The sequence below is a fragment of the Ziziphus jujuba genome, chromosome 5 (genome assembly GCF_031755915.1).
Source record: "Ziziphus jujuba cultivar Dongzao chromosome 5, ASM3175591v1".
In the NCBI taxonomy this organism is placed as follows: domain Eukaryota; kingdom Viridiplantae; phylum Streptophyta; class Magnoliopsida; order Rosales; family Rhamnaceae; genus Ziziphus; species Ziziphus jujuba.
In genome coordinates this window covers 680,415-705,280 of record NC_083383.1, presented here as the reverse complement: position 1 = coordinate 705,280, position 24,866 = coordinate 680,415, and the positions used below count along the sequence as shown (strand labels likewise).

The 24,866-nt window shown below is 37.8% G+C and overlaps 4 protein-coding genes across 8 annotated transcripts; 2 read left to right on the top strand and 2 right to left on the bottom strand.

Annotated features, from left to right (window-relative positions):
• Positions 1-535: 535 nt before the first annotated feature.
• On the bottom strand, positions 536-5,043 carry LOC107416067 (mitotic spindle checkpoint protein BUBR1). Of its 4 annotated transcripts, none has more exons than XM_060817468.1 (12): positions 4,904-5,043; positions 3,991-4,179; positions 3,824-3,883; positions 3,428-3,572; positions 3,141-3,298; positions 2,851-2,932; positions 2,688-2,754; positions 2,568-2,622; positions 1,736-1,910; positions 1,544-1,620; positions 927-1,007; positions 536-826 (listed from the first exon to the last, which is right to left on the bottom strand). In XM_060817468.1, the coding sequence occupies exons 2-12, from the start codon at positions 4,173-4,175 to the stop codon at positions 763-765; spliced, it is 1,149 nt and encodes a 382-aa protein (XP_060673451.1). In that variant the 5' UTR covers positions 4,176-4,179; positions 4,904-5,043; the 3' UTR covers positions 536-762. The 4 variants fall into 4 exon arrangements, with proteins under 4 accessions (XP_060673451.1, XP_060673449.1, XP_048332547.1 ...); XM_060817466.1 differs by having other exon boundaries at positions 3,991-4,837; positions 4,904-5,035; XM_048476590.1 differs by lacking the exon at positions 4,904-5,043 and adding an exon at positions 4,337-4,708.
• On the top strand, positions 4,920-5,635 carry LOC107404562 (calvin cycle protein CP12-3, chloroplastic). Its single transcript, XM_016011519.4, has one exon. The coding sequence runs from the start codon at positions 4,920-4,922 to the stop codon at positions 5,361-5,363; it is 444 nt and encodes a 147-aa protein (XP_015867005.1). The 3' UTR covers positions 5,364-5,635.
• A 4-nt stretch (positions 5,636-5,639) lies between these two features.
• Positions 5,640-13,788, bottom strand: LOC107416053 (DExH-box ATP-dependent RNA helicase DExH12). Of its 2 annotated transcripts, none has more exons than XM_016024499.4 (4): positions 13,577-13,788; positions 10,398-13,367; positions 9,227-9,616; positions 5,640-9,032 (listed from the first exon to the last, which is right to left on the bottom strand). In XM_016024499.4, exons 2-4 carry the CDS (start codon positions 13,359-13,361, stop codon positions 5,841-5,843), a joined length of 6,546 nt encoding a protein of 2,181 aa, XP_015879985.1. In that variant the 5' UTR covers positions 13,362-13,367; positions 13,577-13,788; the 3' UTR covers positions 5,640-5,840. The 2 variants fall into 2 exon arrangements, with proteins under 2 accessions (XP_015879985.1, XP_015879987.1); XM_016024501.4 differs by having other exon boundaries at positions 10,398-13,363.
• A 7,469-nt stretch (positions 13,789-21,257) lies between these two features.
• On the top strand, positions 21,258-24,295 carry LOC107416034 (chlorophyll a-b binding protein 7, chloroplastic). Its single transcript, XM_016024478.4, has 6 exons — positions 21,258-21,461; positions 21,591-21,757; positions 22,364-22,510; positions 22,799-22,931; positions 23,603-23,695; positions 23,864-24,295. Exons 1-6 carry the CDS (start codon positions 21,303-21,305, stop codon positions 24,158-24,160), a joined length of 996 nt encoding a protein of 331 aa, XP_015879964.1. The 5' UTR covers positions 21,258-21,302; the 3' UTR covers positions 24,161-24,295.
• Positions 24,296-24,866: the final 571 nt, after the last annotated feature.

The following is a 24,866-nucleotide window of genomic DNA, read 5'->3' as shown; positions in this document are numbered from 1 at the left end:
ACTTTTTATTTTAAACATCCTTTTCTCCTTATCCAATGTAATGCTAGGGCGAGCAACCAAATTTATTTACCAGCTTTCAAATACCAAATAGCTTGTTATTATTGATTGATAAATTGATTTACTGTTACTACTTGAGCACTAGAATGGAATTATGGCTCATTCCATTAAGAATTCATTCTAAAGCTTGAAAGCACAGCGGATTAACAAAGAAAGCCTAGCGGGGAGTATTTGATTTTAAAAATGGAACAAAATTCAAATTTTTATAAATCATTAAGACAGAACTCTTTAACTATAGCACAAAAAATTATGAACAAATGAATCAAATTGAATAATGTTTCAGCATTTGAAAATCAAATTTGAGAACTTCAGTATTATTGTTGCTCATAACTAAACCTAATGACTTTAGATGTTTACTCCTTTTTTTTTTTTTTTTTTTTTAATGAACAATATAATTGCCGTTGTTATTAAGGAAAATTAAGGAACAGTCAAAAGGATGAATTTAGGTGTGTATATGTGGTTAATGGCAGAATGTGAATGAAACCACAAATGATAGATAGTTCTCAATTGAGGTTAAAATTCAGATTTGAAGTCCCTCCTAACTAGTAAAAACATTGAAACTCCCATTTTCAGCAACTTCATACCATTGCTGAGGAATATTGACTGCAAACATGAATTAAAAAAGCAAAGTGAATTAACCACAAGGGCCAAAACCATATAAAATGAGTCAGGCTTTTAGAGATAAAAGCTGATAATATAATATCATCATCTAGGAAGGCTGGCTGGGGGAAAATAGCGTAATGGGTTCTCCCTCAACAACTCCGCTTCTCTGCACAAAAAGAAAGATACTAATTTAGTAATACAAAACAAAAACAGACTCAAAGCTCAAGCTCAACAATGAACCCTATAAATTCTCAAGCTGCCCTTACTTTTTGAGGTCCCGTTCATCCCCTTGTCTAAGCTTCAACGTTGAAGACTTGCCACTCTCCATGTTCTTTTTGTGCTTCATTCTGCACATAACAAGTCATAAAACATATTAATAATAACAAATTCAAAGAACAAGTGAAAATGAATCTATCTAATTGCATTCAGTTAGTTATAACAATTGAAAATGAATCTCTCTATTGCATTCAGTTAGTTATCCATCCAACAGACGATCCATTTCACACAAACAGATACTCCACTGGGACAAAGTGTCCCACAGAGGAATAATTGCTGTTCATACTTGGATCTTTTCCTCTACACAAGAAACGTATCTCCACACATCTCAAACCTACCACACCATACTTCTTCAATTTACCATGTTAAACCGAGTATGTATCAAGTGCATATAAATGTGACTACTTCTTGGTAAAGAGCAATATGTCAAGGATTTACCATGTTAAACCGAGTATGTATCAAGTGCACGCAATACAGAATGTATATAAACGTAATGGTTACTCCTAATAGTGCATTGTATAAACTGAGTACCAAATGCATGCAATGCAGAATGCATATAAACATAATGGTTATTCCTAATAGTGGCATTATCATTATAATCACTCACTCTTCACATTCTTCATCAACGAACACCTCAATACAAGCACTTGTTCCTCCAGTTCTGGGGCCTGGTCTTTGTGGAATCTGCAAGACATAAGTTGGAATAAGAGCAAGGACATCCAGTGTAAAGGCGGAACCATAAGCTAGATATGAACCGCAAACTGATAGAAGAACATGGCGAAGCAGCATTGCAATAAACCTTGTAAGATGTCCACTTCGTGGGGATTGCATTATTTTCTTTATTTCTCTCCGCTCGGCCACCAAGAGAGAGCCAAGAATTTAGGTCTGTCTCTGATATATCTTGCTGCTGAAGCATTGCAGTATCAACAACACTTGAATCTTTATAGATGTTAAATGGAGCAGCATAACCCCCCCTATAGAAAGTAATTAAATTGAAAGTTAAAAATGAAACTAAGGAATGATTTCTGCATCCAGGCTAGGGTAATAAGAATCAATAACCGCATGTCAACATAGTGTTAATCATATTAAAATCGGAATGAATCAAGGTTGACCAAAATAAAAGAGTGATCACCAAAATCACCTTGAGACTCTGATCTAGAAGGGAACATAATACTCGATGCGAAGTCACAAATAAGTTAGGCAATCAAGATAATGAAGTTACCATACGATTAGAGGGGGAAGAAAAACAAAGACGAGAAAATAGGCAGGTATTTAATACAGACATTTACTCGGTTGCAATTTTATCTTCATTGACTCCTTTTCTTGAAAGGATACAAACAACCTGACAGTTTATGGCATTCCATGTGTTCGTGATTATTTATTCATCGAATAGAATAAAAAGCCAAGACAAACAATTTCCATATGCATATCTATCTCTCTGTACATGATGCAATTTGTAGGGAAAAGAAAATGCATTATGGACTCAACAAAACCATATCACTTTTATCAAGAAAACATATTTTTCATTCAAGAGACCAAAAGGCATCCAATATTTGAATGTTGGCTCACTAATTGAACAAATAACACCGGCCACCTAGAGATAGCAAGCAATAAAAATTCCATTCACTCACCTATCTTGCTTTGAATTTTTCTTGGACATATCAGAGTTCTGACTGGTTTGTGTTCCTGCGACAATTGGACAGTTAGAATGCAGATACCCAAAGCAAGCAAATAATAGATATGGAACTTACGATTTTCTCCCCTAGCCAGGACGGTTCCAAAGCTTCGAACTGGTAAGCATTTCTCCATTGCATCCTCCTAAAAAATGTTGGAGGGAAAAAAAAATTAAAAACAAAATGGCTCATGGTGAAACAACATAAATGAAATACACATCCTTCACAGAAAGTTGCATACAGCGGTAGCATTTTGTCTTGTCATTGAGCGTGCAAGAAACTTCCTATAGGCATCCTTCAATTTCTCTATGGGTTGGGCGTTCCTATAAAATGAAATATATAAATATAAGGAGGCATGTTTATGGCGACTAAAAAAACAAGGCATACGAGAAATTAAAATCAACATGAGGCATATAGATACTTTCTTCCAATTATATCCATCCTAACGCGAACTTTGAGGGATGATTCCATATTTTCTTAAATGGATGCACAGAAATAGAAGCCTGGGGTGGTTGAATAATATAAGCTTACCTAGATATCCCAAGATTCAATATCTCATTTCCAAGTTTGAGTTTATTATTGGATTCCAAGTGCAAAGCATAGGATATGTAGTATTGGGAATGTGTCTTCCCAATTCCATTAGCATCCAGAAAACTGTATATGACTTGAGCATCAACACAATTTTCAGCCTGCACAACCAGGTTATGAGTGTTATACGAACAAACTTCCACAAACAAATTAAGAAGAGTAGAACAGCGGAAATAAGAAGAAACATGAAAAGGAGATCCAAACCAACAACAAGGGAAGTGAATAATTACATATTCCAACCAAACTTTCAAATAGCGGAGATCATCTCTGTAGCGGTCTGAATGCCAAAAGGTGCGAACGCATTGTTCATATATTACAACCAATCCAGATGAGTCTCCACCAGGTGGAAATGCTTCCTGGACCCATTTGATGCACCTTCAAATAAACAAAACAAGGCACAATTATTATTATTATTATTATTATTATTAAGAAGAGCATAAGAGGACAACTGAAATGAAGTGAAATCAGAAAGGTCCGTCCAAAAGATAAACAAAGCACGCTTTTGATTTGTAGAAAACATCCCAATTGCCGGTACTGGAAAAATGAAAAAGAAAAAAGAAATGACAAAAATGAAAGAGAAAGGGAGAGAGAGATGATATTAATTTGAAAAAAGAGAGAGTGCTCACTGGATCCATGGGTGGAGAGGATCATCTCCTTTGTAGTCATCAATGGCTTCAATCAACTGCCTGAATTAAGAGAGTAAGTAAGAATATTCATTAACCCAAAAATAAAAAATAAAAATAAAAAGAATGAAGAAAGGAGAAAACAGAAAACAGAAAACAGAAAAGAAAACCTTCGATGATGAAGGAGGGACGACTTGCCGAGGAGATTGTGACTGTGGGACTTGAGGGCACTGTTTAAGAGCTCAATCTTTCGGCCTCGCTTCAGAGGCCTTACATTTTCCTTGAACAGTTCCCACTCGTTCCCCGTCTCTCGCTTCGACACAAGGAACTCCGTCTCTGGGTCAAACAACTCCATAACACTGCAATTTCAATTTACAATACGATACAACGACTTGACACACTAACAAGACAACTTATAAAAAAAAAAGATAAAGAGGGTTTCTTTCAAATCTTCAAGTTTCTTTCTTGAGAAATATGACCGTTACCAATTCTTCCTCTTACTGTATTTGTATTTACCTTTCTGAATTTGAATATTATATATGTATATAAAGAGATGGGATGACTTGGAGGAAAGCGTGCGCTGGCCCTACCTTACTACAGCGAGTAGAGATTCATTCGTTCATTCCACACTTTTGAATTTCTCGCTCATCCCAAGACAAAATATATATAAAAAATTCAGTTTTGAATTTCCTATATCTGATCTGAGACTATCCGTTAAAATTTGAATGGGCCGGGAACGTTAACTTTGGGTTTGGCCTAGAAATCCATGGGCCGAGGAATTGTTTTTTGGAAAAGTTCAAAAGAAACAAGAGAAAGACGTAGTCCGAAATTCCCAAAGTAGGTTGGTTGTTGGTGTAGATAATGTTCACCCCACCCCCAGAGGCAATCACAATAAGATTAGATTAGATACCACCAACAATGGGTCCCCCCAACCCCACCTTTGCTTAATGAGAGCAGCGGTTGATTGTTGAAGTATTGTAATATTCCCCACCGAGGGCAGAGCATTTGCGAATATCCCTATTCAAAGGAAGGGGCATATAGGTAAAATTGATCGGCATAGGAAACAGTAGAGAACTACATTACCTAGAAGCGTGGTTACATGATCACTCAGGTGAAGGTGAAGGTGAAGAGATACAAAAAGCAACAAGTAGAAAGAAGAAGAAGATCCTCCAGTCCCAGTCCTGTCCCGATGGCATCTACTATATCAGGTGGTTCCTGGTGTATATCAGTGTCGGTCAGACCCAAGGTGGAGGTGCGGAACAAGGCAGTTGTTAAGGTGAAAGCCATGGCGGTGGCCAAGTTCAAAGGAACGCAGATGAGGGAGAAGAAGTTGACAGAGATGATAGAGAAGAAGGTCTTGGAGGCCAAGGAGGTTTGCAAGGGAGATCAAACCTCCGATGAGTGCAAGGTCGCATGGGACGAGGTCGAGGAGGTTAGCCAAGCCAAGGCCGATCTCCGCCTCAAGTTGGAGAAGCAAGACCCCCTCGAATCCTTTTGCCAGGACAATCCCGAGACCGACGAGTGTCGAATCTACGAAGATTGATCTTCCCGCCCCGCCAGCCACCACCATGGGATCGACCTGATCAACTTTTTTTTTTTTTTTTTTAATGCCTATTTGCATGTATAAAAGAATATACATGTGTTGGATATTGTACGCAGTACGTATTTGTTGTAGAAGGGAGGATGACCCATGACCGTGTATAATGTAATGTTATGCAATGCTATGTCATGTTATGTGATGCCCAAATATTTTGTATTTCAACACGAATAATATAATATAATATAATATAATAAAATGCAAGTCTTGCGAGTTTAGAGCTTTCTCAACGACTAAACTTCGTTTTAAGGCAATAATCTGCAACACCAGTAATGAAAATACAGAGAATCATAACAACTCAACGCATCTGTCGTTCTTAACAATCTAATAAGGAAGAAGAGAATCTGCCAATACAAAATTTAGTATTAGATTTCCTGAAAGAGAGATATAAATTAGATTAGGGAACTACAAATAAAGCTTTCTCTATTCTCTCCCACTGTCTTCTTCATCGGGCTCCGCTTCTTTCACATCTACTGAGAAGGTATACTCCTGATCACAACCCAAATAGGAATCGCACATAAAATAGAGAGTATACGTCTTCTTTCCAGCATCTGCAGGAGCTGTAAAGTCGAGCTTCACCTTGGATTTCCTTACCAGGGAAACCCTCTTGATGGCAAGCAACGAGTTAGTCTTGTTATCACCCACCACAAGCCACCACCCTTCTTCTTTCGCCTTGGGAAACCTGGGTGCATCCACAGGGCCAACCTCTGTCCTCCCCTCAAGATCCCGCTCAAGAGTAACTTGCAGTGTAATATCATCCCCAGCCCGCACTACATCACCCTCCACCACTTCATATGTTAAATCTATGTTCGGAAAACGGTTGCAGAACCTCGCAATATCCAGCAACTGTGAATCTGACATCTCAAGAAGTTCCCGCCTCTCATCATCTTCCATCTCCACCAAATCAAACACCGTCTCGATACTTTTACCCGGATTTTCTTGGCATTTCTTTGCCAACTCCTTCGTGAAGTGGGGAAGCTGTAGAAGCATGGAATCGCGCTCCCACATACCCTGCGTAACCATCTGGCTTAATTCCATTGCAAGAAGAGCCAGGGTCAGCCAGCCATTGCTTGAAATCACATCAACCATCGCCTGAAGCAATCTACCAGCGGAAAGGAGCACTTCCTTTTGGTCAAGTGCTAGGTTCCCACCCACATGCTGCCTCGAGAAGTGGGCCTGAAGTAAAGCATTTGCTTTGACATGAGGATCTGTGCATTTAGGATTTTCAAAAGAAAATCTCTGGTGGTTAATTAGCCTCCGAACCACATCTTCCTCCCCTGGTCGTATTGGAAGCTCATCATACTCTGAAGCTGAAGCTAGAATTTCTATGAGGCCCTTCATCTTTGTTTTTGAGGTCAAAGAAGAACTGAAACGCTCTATGGTAGTGTAGCCAATGTAATAATATGATGCGATCATGCCAAGATTCAAAGGAGAAAGGTCCATGTCATCCTCAATAGAAACACACTTACTTGCCTCCAAATCACTCAAGGTATTTTCTACAAGCTCTGAAAGGTGATCAGAAAGATGTCTGTGACTAACTCCCTGAAGATTATAATAGTTTGGATTCTGTGCCAGCCTCCTGTACATGAAGGTCCATGTAAGGTAATCAACAGCATCTTGCTTGTTCTCAATAATCCCAGCAACGACTTCTGCATTTAGATTATCATGTAGGTAGTGATGCAAATGGCTTTCAACTGGGAATGCTTCATACAAGAACTTCTTGTAGTATTCTTTACGAGGAGCATGGCAGAGGATGACACATTTCCCAGAATTATCTAACAGAGGCCGACTGGCATGACCCATCATCTGCAACAGATCAGTAACAGGGTAATCTGTGTGAACATTTTCCCGGCCATCATAATATTGTGTTCCCATCACAACCACCAAATGAGCTGACAATGGCACCCCCCAACACATTGAACTGCTCATAACACACACTTGAATCCATCCAGCTTCATAAAGCTGTGACACTACTTCTTGATCCAAACTGGATAAGCCCTCATGCAAGTAGCCCACTCCTTGACGTAAAGTGGCTTTCAACCATTCATCATGGATTCTGTCAAGAAACGGCTCAAGATCTTCCAGGGACCGCAATAGAAATGGCGGCTTCTCTCCGCTATCTGCATTTGAGTAAGTCATCAGATCCACCGCTGTAAGCCGACAGTGCTTCCTAGTAGGAACAAAAACAATAGCTGGTTTCCCATTCTTGGCATGCTGGACAATTGCAGTGTAGGTTGGTTTTGCCATCGCTTGCATCCTTGCTTCAAAATTTGCTATATCCACCCCCTGTATGTGTATTTCCAGGGGCACAGGACGTACTCCAGGAGGAAAATTGAAAAGACCATGAGAGGTAGCCCCTATCCATTCTCCAAGATCCTTGGCATTAGCAAGGGAAGTTGATAGAGCAACAATTCGAATCCTGTTATCAACCTGACTGGCTATATATCTCATCCTGGAGACTATGACCTCCAAAACAGGACCCCCTTGACCACCTATCAGGTGGAGCTCATCTACAATGAAGAGACTAACTTGCTGGACTTGTTTCCGCTGTTTCCAGCGGCGAGATAAAGCATCCCATTTCTCTGGAGTACTGATGATAACTTGACCTCTCTCAAGCAGTTTCAAGTCTGTTGTTGTTTCGCCAGTTAATTCAACAACGCGCATTTGCAGTCCCTTCCCAAACTTCCTCTCCCAATCCCGATAACGTTCCTTCGCAAGAGCTTCAATGGGTGCAATATACACAACTCGCATCACACTGTCATGGCCTTTTTGATGATTCCTCAATATAGCAAACTCCGCACAAATTGTTTTCCCACTCCCTGTTGGTGCAGCAACTAAGACATTGTCATCTGAATTATACAGAACAGTGAAGACCTGGGTTTGGACAGGATTAAAATGCTTAAAATCTTGATATAGAGCTTCATATGACGGATTCCTCAGTGCAGTCACAGGCAATGGCTGCAGGTCCAATAACTCTGTTGGGGGAGGATATTTTTCCGGTAAGATGAGGTGCCTGAAAGATACAGGTAAAACGGTTTGCGACCCAAGCCACCTATCTGATACAACACGAATGAAGTACTGAGGTGGCAGGGGTTCATAAATTGGAACAGTAAAATTCAAAGTATGATCCTCATCAATGTACTGTTTCTTCAACATAAAATATTCATGATGAAGAATATATTCACCATCATTATCCTCCACAATTACCCAAAACGGCTCTACATATCCATGAATCTTGTCTTCCCATTGAAAGTCAGGAGTTATCGTGAGCTCAACCATCAAAACAGTGCGAGTAATCGGCTGCACATGGGCTGCCAGGTTAAGCTTGGGGAATTGATGAATGAACCTATGAAGTGTTCTTCCCATTTTGGGAGCACGAATCAACTCCCCAAGCTCCTGGGATGAGAGGTCATAATACCTTTCCCATGCCAAATCCTTCTTCTCCAACTTCATCAAAATATCATTTGATATTCCACTGAATTGCCGAAGGGGTGTTTGGACACTCCACATCCTCTTGCCAACCATTTTGCACAAGTTCAAAGCCTTCTCTGCTAATTGTGCCCATCCTCGTTTCAAGACAATTTCAAAAAGAGCTCGAAGAAGCCGTCCCGCACTCTAGCAAAAATAGAAATTAAATTAACAAATTAAACCAAAAAGGAAACATAAAGTAACTTAACAAATGTTACAGAAACAACAAATAAAGTCATAGCAGCAAAACCAAAACAAACAATAGAACAATCTGCAGATACTCTTAATTTAATCTGAAATAAAAGGGAATGGGATATAGCAAGGGAAGATAGGTAAGAAACCTGAGTAATGTAGACCATGTCAGAAGTCAATGAAAGCCCTTCAAGCTTCAACTGTGAAATATATGCTTGCAGCAAAACGTTAATCTTGGCACTGGGCTCCTCCAAGCTTTCTTTGATAGGAATGGGAACACGGTCCAAAAGCTTTGCTAGTTCCATCTTCTCATCCTGCCGCACAGTTACATATTTGAATTCTTCGCTGAGTGAGAACAGCCGACAAAGCTCAATGTCCCCCATTGTTGGCTTCAAGTGCTCGTTATATGTGGATATTGTTCCATGAGTAATATAGTAGTAGCTAGCAATTCGACCCAAGTCTGTAACCTGGAAGTATCCACTTTTTCTATCATACTTGACCAAATTGTTCCTATCCAAGATCGTTGCAGCAGAATGAATCTGCAGAAAAAATATAAAACATAAAAATAAAGTTAGAACACAGTATGAGCATCCCTAACAGATAGAGGACCAACCTAGGACCATAGCAATGCAGATGAACTAATCACTAAAATAACTTCTACTGAATATAAATATAGAAAACATGTTAAAGAACTGCAGAAGTTATCAACATATTAAAATGCAAGATAGAATGAAAATTGTATAAGTTTTTGTCAAAACGTAGACTCAACCAGCTCTTTCAAGCCTGATTCCAAGATGTTTTCTATATAGTGTGGAACAAAACAAGAAACAAAACAATGATTAGGTTCTTAAATTACTAATCTCAGAACGCTTTTTTTCCTTTTTTCCTTTTTTTTTTTTGGGGGGGGGGCAGCGAACAACAAATCTTTATATGGCTGATGCACAAAATTCAACTCACATGCTGGGGGGAAAATATTTAGAAAGCATGTGAAAAAACTAACAAGTATTAGACATATTAAAATGCAACATAGAATGAAAATTGTAGAATATTTTGTCAGAACACAGATTCAAAACCGGCTATTTCAAGCCTGATTCTAACATGTTATCTATATAGTGTGGAACAAAACAAGACACAAAGAATGATTGGTTCTTAAATTACGAATATCAGAATCCTTTTTTTTCCCTTGGTATACACGGCCACAAATCACCAGCCACGATAACCAAAACCCTGAACAAAAAGAATATGCCGCAGGACACAGAATTATAAATAAACACAGAAAGAATGAGAAACAACAAAGCTCAACACAAGAATAAAGCTTACCAAATCAGCCCGCCTCTCCTCCAATGTTATATCTCTTTTGAGAACATCAGCTTCCAAGCCATACAGTGTGGGATTTCGTATCATGCGAATATAAAGGTAAGTGTACCCAATCCAGTGACAAGCTTCTTTAGCATTCTGCACCGTTCCAAGAACAATCTCTGCATTCAACTGATCAGGCAATTTAGAAACAAACTGACTTTCAATGGGAAGCTGCTGGTTCATCAAAGAAAGATAGTATTGTAGTTCACTGTGGCCTGTAATAATTATTCCCTCGCCATAAGAATCAAATTGCGGTCTTCCTGCACGACCCAGCATCTGCATGACATCCAGTGGATTTAGTTCAGTCCATGCTCCCTTTTCCGGATTGTAAATCTGGGTTCCTTTGATGATCACAGTGTGTGCAGGCAAGTTCACACCCCAAGCTAGAGTTGCAGTTGACACCAAAACTTGTATGTGCCCATCAGCAAAGAGATCTTCAACAAGCTGGCGGTCAGTTCTGTTTAATCCAGCATGATGAATTGCAAAACCATAAGGCACAAGATCTTTAAGATCATTGCTCTTTACCAAATCAGTATGAGTATGAAGAATCTCACGACTTGCACTGTCTTCTTTCAAAAATCTACCAAGAGTGTCATTAGCGAGTGCAGTATCACGAATTGCACGGGCTGTTTTGGCTGTTTCTTTCCTTGAGTGGACAAAGATAAGAACTTGATGCTTTCCTGCTACAGCCATGACCTTTTCATAACAAAGATCATTCATCAATTGGAACCTCTGCAATGGTTTCCTTACCATTACTCCAATATACTGCTGAGATAGAGGTACAGGTCGATAACTATTATCAAAGAAAAAAAGTCCTTTGTTCAGGTCAACCCGCAAGAATAATGCCACATCTTCGTAATTAGGCAGAGTGGCCGATAACCCCACCAACCTTATGTGCTCTTTTGTAGTTTCAATTTGCCTAACCGTTCTAGCAACAATACTTTCAAGGACAGGACCTCTATTATCATGAAGAAGATGAATTTCATCAATGATAAGAAGTTTCACAAGCTGTGTGTAAGTTCGATCTCCGGACTTTCTAGTGATGATATCCCACTTCTCAGGGGTTGTGACTATAATCTGAGTTTCTTCAATTTGCTGACGAGTCAAAGTCTGGTCACCACTTAATTCTCTCACCTTGACCCCATAGTGTTGCAAGCGGTTAGACAAATTACCAACAACCTCAGCTACAAGAGCTTTCATGGGTGCAACATACACAATCTTGTAGCTATCATGGTTGATTGAACCATCCTCCTTGTTCATGTGCAATGCAATCTGCTGGAGTATGGTTAGCACTGCAACGTTAGTTTTTCCAGCCCCAGTGGGAGCACATAAAAGGATATTATCCGCTTGAAAAAGGGCAGCCTCATAGACCTTACTTTGTACCCTGTTCAACTGGGTCATTCCTTGGAAAGCTGGTTGTGCCCACTCCGGCAAGGTAGATATTTTAACAAGTTTCTCATCAGGATCAAATGCTCTTGGCTTTAATGCTGGCACATGAATTTCTTCATATCCCTTGCCAGTGCGCCTGTAAGAACCATCTGGAAGGATGCACTTATGGTTTGACGAAAGCCTACCATGCTGAAGTGCAAGACTGTCAAGATCGAGAAGCTGGCACTGGCCCTTCAACCAACCACTGTCTGTATCTCTATCAACAAGCCCTCTATTAACCCTGTCAACATCTCCACCACCTCTCTCGTCCTTCAACCGACGTGCCTCTTCTCTAATACTCTTCTCCAAGTTCTTTTGCCTTTCTTTTGCAGTTGCCCTGGTGGCATGCAACTGTTCCAGAATCGCAGCCAAATCAGGACCTAATTGCAACATTTCCTCTTCAATTTTCTTCCTCTCTTCCTGGTCCTCGGCCCTTGCCAAACGGGTGCACCATACAATTTTCAGGCGGTTACGCAGAAGGAACTTGATGAGGCTAAATTTCTCAAACTGGAGCTCCTGCAACAGCTTGTTTTCAACATCCCTGTCATCGCCTTCAGCAAGAATCTTAAGCGCTCCTTCAGCAAGCTTCTGGCACTGCTGCGGATCCATCTGCTGTTCATAAGCTTGAGAGATTTTCCGCTGAAGCCAATATGCATCAATGTCCTGAACATTAAGGCTCATGCCCTCATTAGCCTCCTGCATATCATCATCATCAATCCCACCTCCCATTTGCATTGTCCCAGATTCATTGGGCTCAGCCAGGTCATCCTCATCATCATCGTCATCCTCCTGAACCATATCGAGATCACTCTCCTCATCATCGTCCTCGTTTTCTTCAAATTCAACAGCAACTCCCACATCGTCATCAAGGGCGTCATCACCATTGGCCACAGTGGATCCAGCAGAAGCATCGGCCCCATCTTGGTAATCAGTGATATGCTTTCCAATGGAAACCAGCTGATCAAAAACATGGTTTGGTATAGGGTTCAATAACTTCTCAATCTCCTTTTTCTTGTCGGGGTTCTTGACGGCCTCGTTCTTGAGGACGGCCAAAATCTCGTCGGCTGCACCACTGACAATGCTCAGAGGCTGGCCACCCAACTGTTGCTGAATGACGCTGAGCATGGCCTCATAAGCAGCCCGGGTTTCCTTGGTCTTGGGCTGGTAAACGCCCTCCTCTGTAGCAGTGAGAACACTCTCCTCTTGAAGGCGACGCCTCTTCGTCTGCCGAATAGGGGCAGGTTCAGCAAGCGGGTCCCGCTCCTTCTTCTTCTTCGACTTCTTCAGCTTCTCGTCCAACTCCGGTGGCCTCCCCCGGTACGCTCTGTCCCCGAAGCTCTTGGGATCGATCTTGCCCCATAGCGACTCTGGCTCACCAGTTGGCTCGTGTGTGTCCCGCGGCCTAGAGTCGGTTGTCAGCACCAGGCTCGAGTTCGCCCGGTACTCGTACTGCTTGAAACGTGCGTGTGCTTCCGCACCACCACCCAGATGCGCCATGTCTGTCTAACACAAACCAAACACCTCTTACAAACCCTAACCAAATTCCCAAAACGAACGAATCGAATCGAATTCTACTACTCAAAAACCCTAAACCCTAACTTACTATGCGCATATTACATACATACATACAAACAAAAAAACAGCTATATGTGATGCAGAGAGCGATTGAAAAGTTAGATGGAAGGGTTCTTTAAATAAAATAAAGCACTTACTTAATCTCAATATTCTCCTACGCCTATGCTGAAGAAAACTGCACAGCTACCGGCGATTTGTATGTACTAACGGCGGGCTCCAACTGAAAATGAAAATTTATGGATTAGGAGTTTACGAGTGAGTGTGGAATTTTACTGTGTCTTATTTCCCTCTTTCAAAGGGCGGTGGTATAATATTACGGTCCAGAAATTATAAAAATAAAAAGGCGGTGGTGCAAAATAGACTTATGTTATAATCTTTTTCCAGTTCTTCTTAGCAAAGTGTATCTATATATTACAGTTCTATAATTTTATCACCAATAAAATTACAATTCTATAATTCAGCTTCTTAGAAATTCAAAAATTAATAAAAAAACCGAAACAAAACAAAAGTCATGTAAACCTCTAGTCTTCTAATTTTGTAATTATTGTCAGTGGGTCTTATTATAAATGATTAATTGTAGTTGTTATTTTTTTAGCAGCAAAAATTGTTGTTATTTTTTATTTTTAAATATTTTTATTTAAAATGTTAACCATGTTTCAATAATAAATATCGGCCAATAATAATAGTAAACAACTTATTTAACAATGACCATTAATTATAACTTTCATATAACAATAATAATAAATAACTTTATTAGAAAGAACTCCATTTCATGGTCTTTTTTATTTTCTTAAAAAAAAAAAAGAACTTTCCATTAGTTATTTTTGGCTATATATAATGTTAAATTATCCTTTTAAGTATAAGATACTTATATACACAACAAGTATATATTTTCTTAAAAGACTCAAAATCAAAAACAAAAAACATAAATACTAGCAAACAAGCGTAATTATTCTATGGTTCCCGGTAAAAATATATATCTACATATATTTTATAGTTATAATTTGTTTAAGTAAGATTTATTATTTAAGTTCTAGAGGTTTCATGTTTATTCAAATAAATTGAATACTTAAATACTATCACATTGTTCTTATTTTTATTTTTATTCGTTTTCATTATTTGTTATTGTGCCGTGCCATGTTAGAACTCTGGTTACATGATGGAGATTTACAAGGCCTTCATTAATAAAGTACTTATTATCGATTTTTTGTTGATCCTATCAAATTACTTGTAGGATGTTATAAAAAATGTATTTTTCTGGATAATTACAAAATCTTACCATCTGTTTGAAAATTGTTTATAATTATCCTTGTCATTTGCATTTATTTAAAAACTTCTTTTATAGTTTTATTTTTCTTTCAAATTATTCCTTTTCAATATAAAATAGATAATTTCATCTAAAATTGATAAGTTAAAAAACCACGATAACCATCTAATTAAAATAGAATTCGTTAAAATCAAACAATTATAACCTAGTCATTTTCAAAAAAATAAATAAAATAAAATAAAAATTATAACCTGTAGCCAAAGACTTACCACAGCTCCAAATTCATCTTCTTACATGATAAAATTTACTACAACCTGATGATTCTACTTCTTTTGTGTGTAATTTTTGTTTTTTTTTTTTTCTCAATCAAATACGAAGATTATGTCATTTTTATTATTTTTTTCTATTTAAATATTAAACAAGGACCGTAACTAAAATATATAGTATGCATTGTAAAAAATATAATTTACCATATGTGTGAAGCTCACAAACCATTATTCACACCAAAAAAATAATAATAATAATAATAATAATAATAATAACATTTAAGAGCCTATACATACATACCACACTTTTTCTAAATATATATATATATATATATATATAATTAAAAAAAAATCAAAAGAGAGTAATGGTGAGCAAGATAAATCTATGTGCATGAACGCTCCTCCCACAATATATTGTGAAATTTTTAAGTGCCCAAGTCATCCTGGATTCTGATTTTCGAACTGTGAAGATGTAATCCACAAATTCAATCTTGCAAAGTTTCTAGTGTGTATGGTCAACACTTGATTTGCATCCTGGTGTGATTTCTCAAACTCGATGATTCAGTAGCAGAAGGGCAAAACACATCGTTTCATTTACTTGGAAATAAAGAAGGACAAAGTGGTCATTTCAAGCTTATTATAACAGAATAACTGCAAGCTACGTGTCTTAATCTAAGTGATTCCTCATGATAAGTTGGACGACGTCGTTTTGAAGCTGTTATGCAATATATATATACAAAACTCTTCTTCTTCGAGCCAAGAAACAGAAATACCAGTTTTTCTTCAAGATTAAGAAAGAGAGAGGAGCTCCAAGATTCGTGTTCTACATTTTCTTCTATTGTATTCATTTTTCTTAGTGAAAAATCTCTAAGTGAATTAGATTGAATACACAAAGTAGAAAGGGGCTTCGGGTTTGGTTGTGTTTTCTGTGTGAAAACCAGATAGTGTACAAGTGTTGTTTTCTCTGTAATTGCTGCAAGATTAATAAGAGATCAGAAGCTCTCGCTGGAGCAAGGAGGACGTAGGCTATCTTGGCCGAACCTCGATAAGATTTGTGTTGTTTGTTTGTTCTGATTTCCAATAGTGGTATAGAGCTTGGTTAAGTGTTCTTGATTCTTGGTTTTTTACATTTTCTGTGAGAATCATCTTTGTGAGGGTTTTCAATTTTTCGAGAAGTCAAGAATGTCTACAAAATTGGAAATTGATGTTTTCAATGGCAAAGGAGATTTCTTGCTTTGGCGCAAGAAAATGAGAGCCGTACTGGTGCAGATGAAGGTGGCTAAGGCAATTGATGGAATTTATGCTGCTGATGTTACTGATGAAAAGAAGCATGAGATTGATGAAATTGCAATGAGCACAATTATCTTGCACCTCTCTGATAGTGTTTTGAGGCAAGTCGATGATGTAAGTACTACTTCTCAAATGTGGCAAAAGCTTGAACAGCTTTACTTAGTAAGATCCTTACCTAATAGAATTCTTTTACTTGAGCAATTTTTTGGCTTTAAGATGGATACTACTAAGGATTTAGACACAAATCTTGATGCCTTTAATCGTTTAATCTTAAGCCTTGCAAATTGTAAAGTTACTTTTGATGATGAACATCATGCTGTGTGATCTTATTAAACTCATTGCCTGAGACTTATAGAGAAGTAAAGAATGCCATTAAGTATGGTAGGGACTCCTTGACCTTAGATACTGTTGTAAGTGCTCTTAGATCTAGAGACTTGGAATTGAAGTCTGAATCCAAAGGTGAAGGACTTACTGTGAGGGGTAGGAATGCTACTCGAAGTTGGGGTCATGGTGACCACAGGAGTAAGTCTAGGGAGAATTTAAGGTCTAAATCTAGAACTAGGGGTAGGAGGTGCTATTATTGTAAGAGAGAGGGACACATTATTAAAAATTGTTTTAAGAAGAAGAAAGATGAGAAAGAAAAGAGTCAAGAATCTGGAGATTTAGCAGTGGCCTACACTGGTTTAGAACCTGCAGAAGTCTTGGTAGTGTCCACAAGCCAAAATCACACTGAATGGGTGTTGGATTCTGGCTGCTCTTTCCACATGTGTCCTGATTTGAGTTGTTTCAACTCATATACTAAGTGTGATGGTGGCCAAGTTTTGTTAGGCAATAATCGATCTTGTTCAGTAACTGGCATTGGTAATGTTCAGCTACAGTTAGTAAATGGTACCATTAAGACTCTTACTGCAGTAAGGCATGTGCCTGATTTGAAGAGAAATTTAATTTCTCTTGGCATGTTAAATGAATCTGGTTTGTCCTGTAAAGCAGATAATGGTGTCATGAAAGTGACCAAATGATCACTTGTAGTAATGAAGGGTCAGAAGAAAAATGGCCTATATGTCTTACTTGGTAAGCCATTAGTCAATTCGAGTAATGCTTCTATAAGTTCACCTGCTGCTAAAACTACTTTGTGGCATAAGAGATTAAGCCACATTAGTGAAAAAGGCCTGTATTACTTAAATAAACAAAATGTTTTTGATAAGGATGTAGTCAGTAATTTAGAGTCTTGTGAAACCTGCATTTTGGGCAAACAGCACAGGCTCAGTTTTAATTTGAGCTCAAATAGGGCCAAATCTGTCTTAGACTATGTTCATGCTGATTTGTGGGGACCTGCTAGGGTGCAAACACAGAGTGGAAATAGATATTTTTTTATCTATAATTGATGATTATTCTAGAAAAGTTTGGATATACTTGTTAAAGACTAAAGATGAGGTTTTTCCAAGGTTTAAAGAGTGGAAATTGCTGGTTGAAAATCAAACCAGCAAAACTGTTAAAATCTTAAGAACAGACAATGGTCTTGAGTTTTGCAATATAGAATTTGATGACTTTTGCAAGTCAAATGGTATTATAAGGCATAGAACTGTGAAATACACACCACAACAAAATGGTGTGGCTGAAAGAATGAATAGAACCTTACTTGATAAAGTAAGATGCATGCTAGTGTCATGTGGGTTACCTAAGCTGTTTTGGAATGAGGCTGTTATGACAGCCATGTATTTGGTAAACTTGTCACCTTCTACAGCTTTAAATTTTAGAACTCCTGAACAAATGTGGCTTGGTAAGAAGCCTGATTATAGCAAGCTGAGGATTTTTGGCTGTGCTGCATATGTCCATCAATCTGAAGGGAAACTTGAACCTAGGAGTTTGAAATGTATTTTCTTAGGCTACCCTCAGGAAATTAAAGACTATAGGCTTTGGGATAGAGAAAGTAAAGGTTTTAAAGTCATTATTAGCAAATATGTCATTTTTGATGAAAATTCTATGCCTTGCAAAGATACTAACAGTGCAGGTGATGAAATGAGCAACAAAGTGGAGACAAGAAGTTTAAATCTGTTTCTTGAGGTGGAAAACTAAGATAGTGAAGACTTGGATGGAAGGCCAACTTCAGAAGGAGTAAATGAACCTGCAAGAGGTGATGAACCAGAAAAACTAACACCTGCTCAGTCTGATGAAGATTCTGAAGATGATCACATCCAACAGCAGTCACCAAGTACAAGAAACAAAAATATAGCATCACCTGGCTATTTGCTGACAAGAAATAGAGCTAAGAGGAAAGTGAAACCAAACAGGAAGTACAGTTATGTAGACTACATAGCTTATGCCTTGGTGGCATTCAAAGAGCTCACTGATAATGAGCCAAGGAGTTACAAAGAAGCAGTGAAATCTAAGGAATCAACAAAATGGAAAGAAGCCATGAAGGAGGAAATGGAATCTCTTCATAAGAACAGAACTTGGGATTTAGTACCAACACCAACAAATCAAAGAGTTGTAGATTGTAAATAGATATACAAGGTCAAGGAGGGCATGTCTAAATCTGAACCAGTGAGGTTCAAGGCCAAATTAGTGGCCAAGGGGTTTACTCAGGTGGAAGGAGTAGACTACAATGAGATTTTCTCACCGGTTGTGAAGTATACAAGTATAAGAGTCATGTTGGCATTAGTGACTCATTTTGAATGGGAATTAGAACAAATGGATGTCAAGACTGCCTTTCTCCATGGTGAATTGGAAGAAATAATATATATGAAGCAGCCTGAAAGTTTTGAGATTAAAGGAAAAGGTGGAGATTTGGTGTGCTTGCTTAAAAAGTCACTGTATGGACTTAAGCAATCACCAAGGCAGTGGTATAAACGTTTTGACTCATTTGTGGTGAAATCTGGTTTTGAAAGAAGTAATTTTAACAGCTGTTTATATTTTAAAGACCCTATGACAGATAAAGCAGTGTATCTACTGTTATATGTAGATAACATGCTTCTAGCTGGACCAAATAGCAGAATTATACAAATTGTGAAGAACTTATTAAAGTCAGAGTTCGAAATGAAGGATCTTGGACCAGCCAAGAAGATTTTGGGAATAGAGATAGTGAGAAACAGGTCAAGATGTGAAATGAAGTTGCTACAATCTTCATATATCCAGAAGGTAAATTCAAGGTTTTCAATGGAAGGTGCAAAGCCTGCAAGTGTACCTCTTGGTGGACATTTCAAATTATCAAGTGAACAATGCCCATCAACTGAGCAAGAGAAGGGAGACATGATAGCAGTTCCTTATTCTAATGTTGTGGGGTCAGTGATGTATGTGATGATCTTAACTAGGCCTGATTTAGCTCATGCCATTAGTGTCTTGAGTAGATATATGGCAAATCCTGGCCGAGATCATTGGGAAGCTTTAAAATGGCTTCTAAGGTATTTGAAACATACAGCGAGTGAAGGATTGATTTATAAGAGGGATTCAAGTGGACTAGAGCTAAATGGATATCTAGATTCTGATTATGCAGGAGATAGGGACAAGAGAAGGTCAATGTCCTCTTATGCATTTACCTTGTGTGGAAATTGCATAAGTTGGAAATCTCAGTTACAGCCTATGGTGGCTTTGTCTACGACTGAATCAGAATATATGGCAGCAACTGAGGCTGCAAAAGAAGCCATTTGGCTTAAAGGGCTACTGACAGAGCTTAAAGCACTCAAGCAGGAGGCTACTTTGTACTCAGATAGTCAAAGTGCAATACATTTGTGTAAAAATCCAGTATTTCATGAAAGATCTAAGCACATTCAAGTTAGATACCATTTCATTCGAGATATGACAGCTCAGAAAGTAATCAGATTGGAGAAGATCCCTACAGAGTTTAATCCTTCAGATATGGGAACAAAAGTGCTTACTGTTGGCAAGTTTAACACTTGCAAGAACCTGCTTCGAATAGGAGCAGGCTGATTAATTTGTGAAGAAATCTTGCTGAGATGGTGATGAGCTTCTGTGTTTGTTGAATTTGAGGATTAGGTGGAGATATGTGAAGATGTAATCCACAAATTCAATCTTGCAAAGTTTCTGGTGTGTATGGTCAACACTTGGAGAGGATTTAAGCTGGTGTGATTTCTCAGACTCGATGATTCAGTAGCAGAAGGGCAAAACACATCGTTTCATTTACTTGGAAATAAAGAAGGACAAAGTGGTCATTTCAAGCTTATTATAAGATAATAACTGCAAGCTACGTGTCTTAATCTAAGTGATTCCTCATGATAAGTTGGACGACGTCGTTTTGAAGCTGTTATGCAATATATATATACAAAACTCTTCTTCTTCGAGCCAAGAAACAGAAATACCAGTTTTTCTTCAAGATTAAGAAAGAGAGAGGAGCTCCAAGATTCGTGTTCTACATTTTCTTCTATTGCATTCATTTTTCTTAGTGAAAAATCTCTGAGTGAATTAGATTGAATACACAAAGTAGAAAGGGTGTAGAAAGGGGCTTCGGGTTTGGTTGTGTTTTCTGTGTGAAAACTAGATAGTGTACAAGTGTTGTTTTCTCTATAATTGCTGCAAGATTAATAAGATATCAGAAGCTCTCGCCGGAGCAACGAGGACGTAGGCTATCTTGGCCGAACCTCGATAAGATTTGTGTTGTTTGTTTGTTCTGATTTCCAACACAAACAAAACTATATGTGTATATATATATATATTGGTTTGAAATAATATCATTAGACAAATATGACCTAAAAATGATAAAGTAACACGAATACTTTAATATCTAAAAAATAAAAAGCACAAATACTTTAATATATGTTATGTTTAGTTTTTTTTTTAATATATTAAGGTAACAAATTAACAATTAATTACACAAAGGTGTAAAAAAAAAAATGTAAAACGGAATTTCATAAAAGAAATAATAATAAATAAAGATTTACCAAAAAAATAATAATAATAACAAATATAGAATTAGTTAAAAAAGAATTTTTGTTTTGGCATGGTTGTAAAATTAATAAAATACGATACATAAGAGTGAATGCGCAATTCCAATTTCCAGCCACGCAAAATCGTGGTAGGCAGGCCATGGCTCAGGCTGTTGCTTTCTCTTCTTCTTCTTTTTCTTCTTCTTCAGCTTTCATTCATGGAACTCTTACAATTAGCCATGCCCTGAAAGTGAAACCTCCAAATTTCCGGAGACTTAACAAGTCCTGGTCCTCAGTCTGCAAAGCTTCGTGGCAGGAGGTGGGTTTGGGTTAACGGCTACTGTTTTCTTGCTGGCTTCAATCTTTTAATCATTAATTCTCTGAATTTCGGGTGTTTCGAAGTTGTATCATTTTGCACTTTTGGTCTCTTTTTTGTTTTTTGCTGAAGCTTGCGGGGGTTCTGGTATTCTCTGCGATTCCTTTCACCGCTGTCAAAGCCATAGCTAACAGCCCACTGGGAGAGTCGCTCCAGAGACGATTAGAGGAGAGAAAGAAACTTGCTATAGAGAATTCTTCCAGGTTCAGAGCATTGGCTGAGAATGCCAGGAAAGAAAGGTAATTCCCAGAGGCTCAATTCTCTCTCTCTCTCTCTCTCTTTTGGCATTAATCTAATTAATTCAGGATTTGGGAATTGAAAATGTTAGGCCATTCGTGCTTCAATTATACATATATGGAAAGAAGCAAGTTTAAGAGTTTCATGTCATTCATGGCCCATGGAGCATGTATTGTAATCAGCCAGCTTAACTACCTACAGATTATCATCATGGTCCATGGAGCATGTATTGTAATCAGCTAGCTTAGCTACCTACAAGATTATCATCATTCTTCAGGAGCCTTATAGGTAAAAGCTGTGTATAGAAGTTGGACTTACTTAAAGAAAGGTTCAGTTCTCGAAGAAAGACCTCGTGGTCCATGCTAAGAAGCTAGTCATTTGCTGTGTGCAATGTTACTATCTGCATTTGGCCTTGTTTTTTAAATGGTTTGTGTTGGTTTCGGGCTTATAGAGAACATGCACCATATTTATTGAAAATAAAGCTTATCCTGTACTTCTGTCTATTAATTTAGAAACCACATATATAATATGCTGTCCAGAAGGCTTCTCTTGAAACTTAATTGGTTAAGTTTTCGTTCTTTTTTATGATTGATCATCAAACTTTTCAGCTTGTGGTATGGAGAAGAGCGTCCTCGCTGGCTTGGTCCAATTCCATATGATTATCCTGCATATCTTACTGGAGAACTACCTGGAGATTACGGATTTGATGTTGCAGGTCTAGCCAAGGATCCCATGGCTTTCCAAAAATATTTCAAGTATGTTATGCTTTGTATGTGTTAGTCCACATTTTCACATCCTTCAAGCATGTTCAGTGCTTAATATAGGTTTGAAATATAAAAATAGAAAGCTACTTCTGTTGTAAACAAAAATTCTTGACTATTATTAAATCATCAAATTATTGTAATTTGCTATTGTTTAAATGTTTCTAAGGATGTCTTGTGCTGTGAATGGTGATTTGATTATGTTTGTCGATGATGACTAAATAGACAATTAATAATTTAAGTTCCTAGTTTAAATTTAAAATTGTTCATAATCAACTGCAGCTTTGAAATATTACATGCTCGTTGGGCCATGTTGGCAGCCCTTGGTGCTTTGGTTCCAGAAATGTTAGACCTGTTGGGAGCCTTTCACTTTGTTGAACCTGTATGGTGGCGAGTTGGTTATTCGAAACTTAAGGTTAGTATTCTTTTCTCTTGATATCAACCATCCTCTAGAGGCTTGTTGTCAATATTCTCTGGAAGTTTAGATTTTCATTATCTTCCCGCTGTTCATCATGTCAACTATGAAGTAGAGAACTGCTCAAAGAAACCGGTACCAGATTTTGTGCATTTTTCTCATCCCAAATCTGATTATATATCTGGTTTGGGATTCTATACAATATATTCTATGCAGATGAATACGATATGCTGAATTTGGTCATAATTACATGTTTAACTAGGAAGATTGCAGAGGAAAGGTCGATTGCATCTTCTGTTGTGACCAGGGCTGTGTATCATAATTCCAAAATAATGAATCTATACTATATATAATAGTACTGAGTCTCCCCCTAATATTATGATTGACCTCTCCGTACCTTTCATGACAAAATTAAAAGTATTTGAAAGATGGGAAAGAATAGCTTCACTCGGCATTAGTTTTGGCTGAGAAGTTTCAACCACTTGATTGCATTGGATTTTTAATTTATCGAGAATAGTTTGTAATGGTACATACTAGAAATATTCTCAACTATATTTTTATATTTCATTTAAAGCTGCTTTAGATGATATTCATTTTTATGGTTATATTCCAATGGCTGACAACATGGTAAAAAGTGTAGTCTCTAGCTTACTTGAATATTCTCCCTGCAGGGAGATACACTCGACTACCTTGGAATCCCTGGACTCCATTTAGCAGGAAGCCAAGGAGTGATTGTTATAGCTATTTGCCAGGCCCTGCTGATGGTAATGACTGTTATATATATGGACCTCTCTACACCTTCCTAATAAAAGACTATATGTTATAATCCTGCTTTTTTTTCTTTCTCTTTTTTGGTTTTTTTTTTTTTTTGTTTTTTAAGCATGTGTTGATGGCGAATAATTTGCTTTATGTTGTGTAATTCGTATACATAGGTTGGACCAGAATATGCAAGATATTGTGGAATTGAGGCATTGGAACCTCTAGGAATTTACTTACCAGGTGATATCAATTATCCAGGAGGAGGAGTGTTTGATCCGTTAAACCTGTCAAAAGACCCTGTGGCTTTTGAGGAGCTAAAAGTGAAAGAGATAAAAAATGGGCGGTTAGCGATGGTTGCTTGGTTGGGTTTTTACAGCCAAGCAGCTTTGACAGGTAAAGGTCCGGTAGAGAACCTGGTTGAGCACATTTCAGATCCCCTCCGCAACAACGTATTTTCCCTACTTAATTAATTATTCCATTTCCATCCAAACGAATGTTGCCTTTTTTTCTTTTTCTTTTTTTCTTTTGTAAATAACTATTTATATTATAGAACCCGCATGTTACCCGTTCTTACTGTAATTCAAATTTAATTTTACAATGTGGCATATGGTATGGGATATTCTTTCAAATAATTTATAATGGTGTTGACGTAACCTTTTTATGCTAATTACTATATAAGACATTGAATAATTTGAGTAAGACACCTGCACGACGAACAGGAAAATGCAAAATTAGAGCGGTTTTTATCAAAATTGATGATATATACAAGTGGCTGTCCGTTGTTGTAGATTCTAAAAAAGTGACCCTTGGATTTTCATTTGATCCATCGGATAATAAGACAGATAGATCGATTTGGGTTTGCGTAGAGGCGTTTCATTCCTTAGGCAGCAATCTGGACCGCCTTTTACTCTACGCGGTTGGAAGTAGGTACCAACAGTTTTGACTTAATTAAACTTAATTAATATCATCAGCCAGCTGGCCACAGGAATGTGAACATTCATGTTAATGCGTAAGCCATATAATAATTGATTAATTAGAAAATTTTTCCTTTGTTCGGTTATACTTTTTTTTTGGCAGAGCAATTGTTGGGTTATACTTACGTAGGATAACAGTATTACCATGGGATTGCCGAAGTACCTAGTGGGGGCAGCTGTTAATCTTTATATCTTCATTCCT

What these genes read in the sequence shown, in the direction of transcription:
- LOC107416034 (XM_016024478.4), top strand. Translation starts at nt 21,303, where the DNA reads ATGGCTCAGGCTGTTGCTTTCTCTTCTTCTTCTTTTTCTTCTTCTTCA. An exon ending in GCTTTCCAAAAATATTTCAA is followed by an intron (nt 22,511 to 22,798) that starts GTATGTTATGCT and finishes AATCAACTGCAG; the next exon opens with CTTTGAAATATTACATGCTC. An exon ending in TTGGTTATTCGAAACTTAAG is followed by an intron (nt 22,932 to 23,602) that starts GTTAGTATTCTT and finishes TTCTCCCTGCAG; the next exon opens with GGAGATACACTCGACTACCT.
- LOC107416053 (XM_016024499.4), bottom strand. Translation starts at nt 13,361, where the DNA reads ATGGCGCATCTGGGTGGTGGTGCGGAAGCACACGCACGTTTCAAGCAG. An exon ending in AGGAGAGGCGGGCTGATTTG is followed by an intron (nt 9,617 to 10,397) that starts GTAAGCTTTATT and finishes TTTTTTCTGCAG; the next exon opens with ATTCATTCTGCTGCAACGAT. An exon ending in ACATGGTCTACATTACTCAG is followed by an intron (nt 9,033 to 9,226) that starts GTTTCTTACCTA and finishes TATTTTTGCTAG; the next exon opens with AGTGCGGGACGGCTTCTTCG.
- LOC107416067 (XM_060817468.1), bottom strand. Translation starts at nt 4,175, where the DNA reads ATGGAGTTGTTTGACCCAGAGACGGAGTTCCTTGTGTCGAAGCGAGAG. An exon ending in TCCCTCCTTCATCATCGAAG is followed by an intron (nt 3,884 to 3,990) that starts GTTTTCTTTTCT and finishes CTCTTAATTCAG; the next exon opens with GCAGTTGATTGAAGCCATTG. An exon ending in TTGAATCTTGGGATATCTAG is followed by an intron (nt 2,933 to 3,140) that starts GTAAGCTTATAT and finishes TTCATTTTATAG; the next exon opens with GAACGCCCAACCCATAGAGA.
- LOC107404562 (XM_016011519.4), top strand. Translation starts at nt 4,920, where the DNA reads ATGATCACTCAGGTGAAGGTGAAGGTGAAGAGATACAAAAAGCAACAA.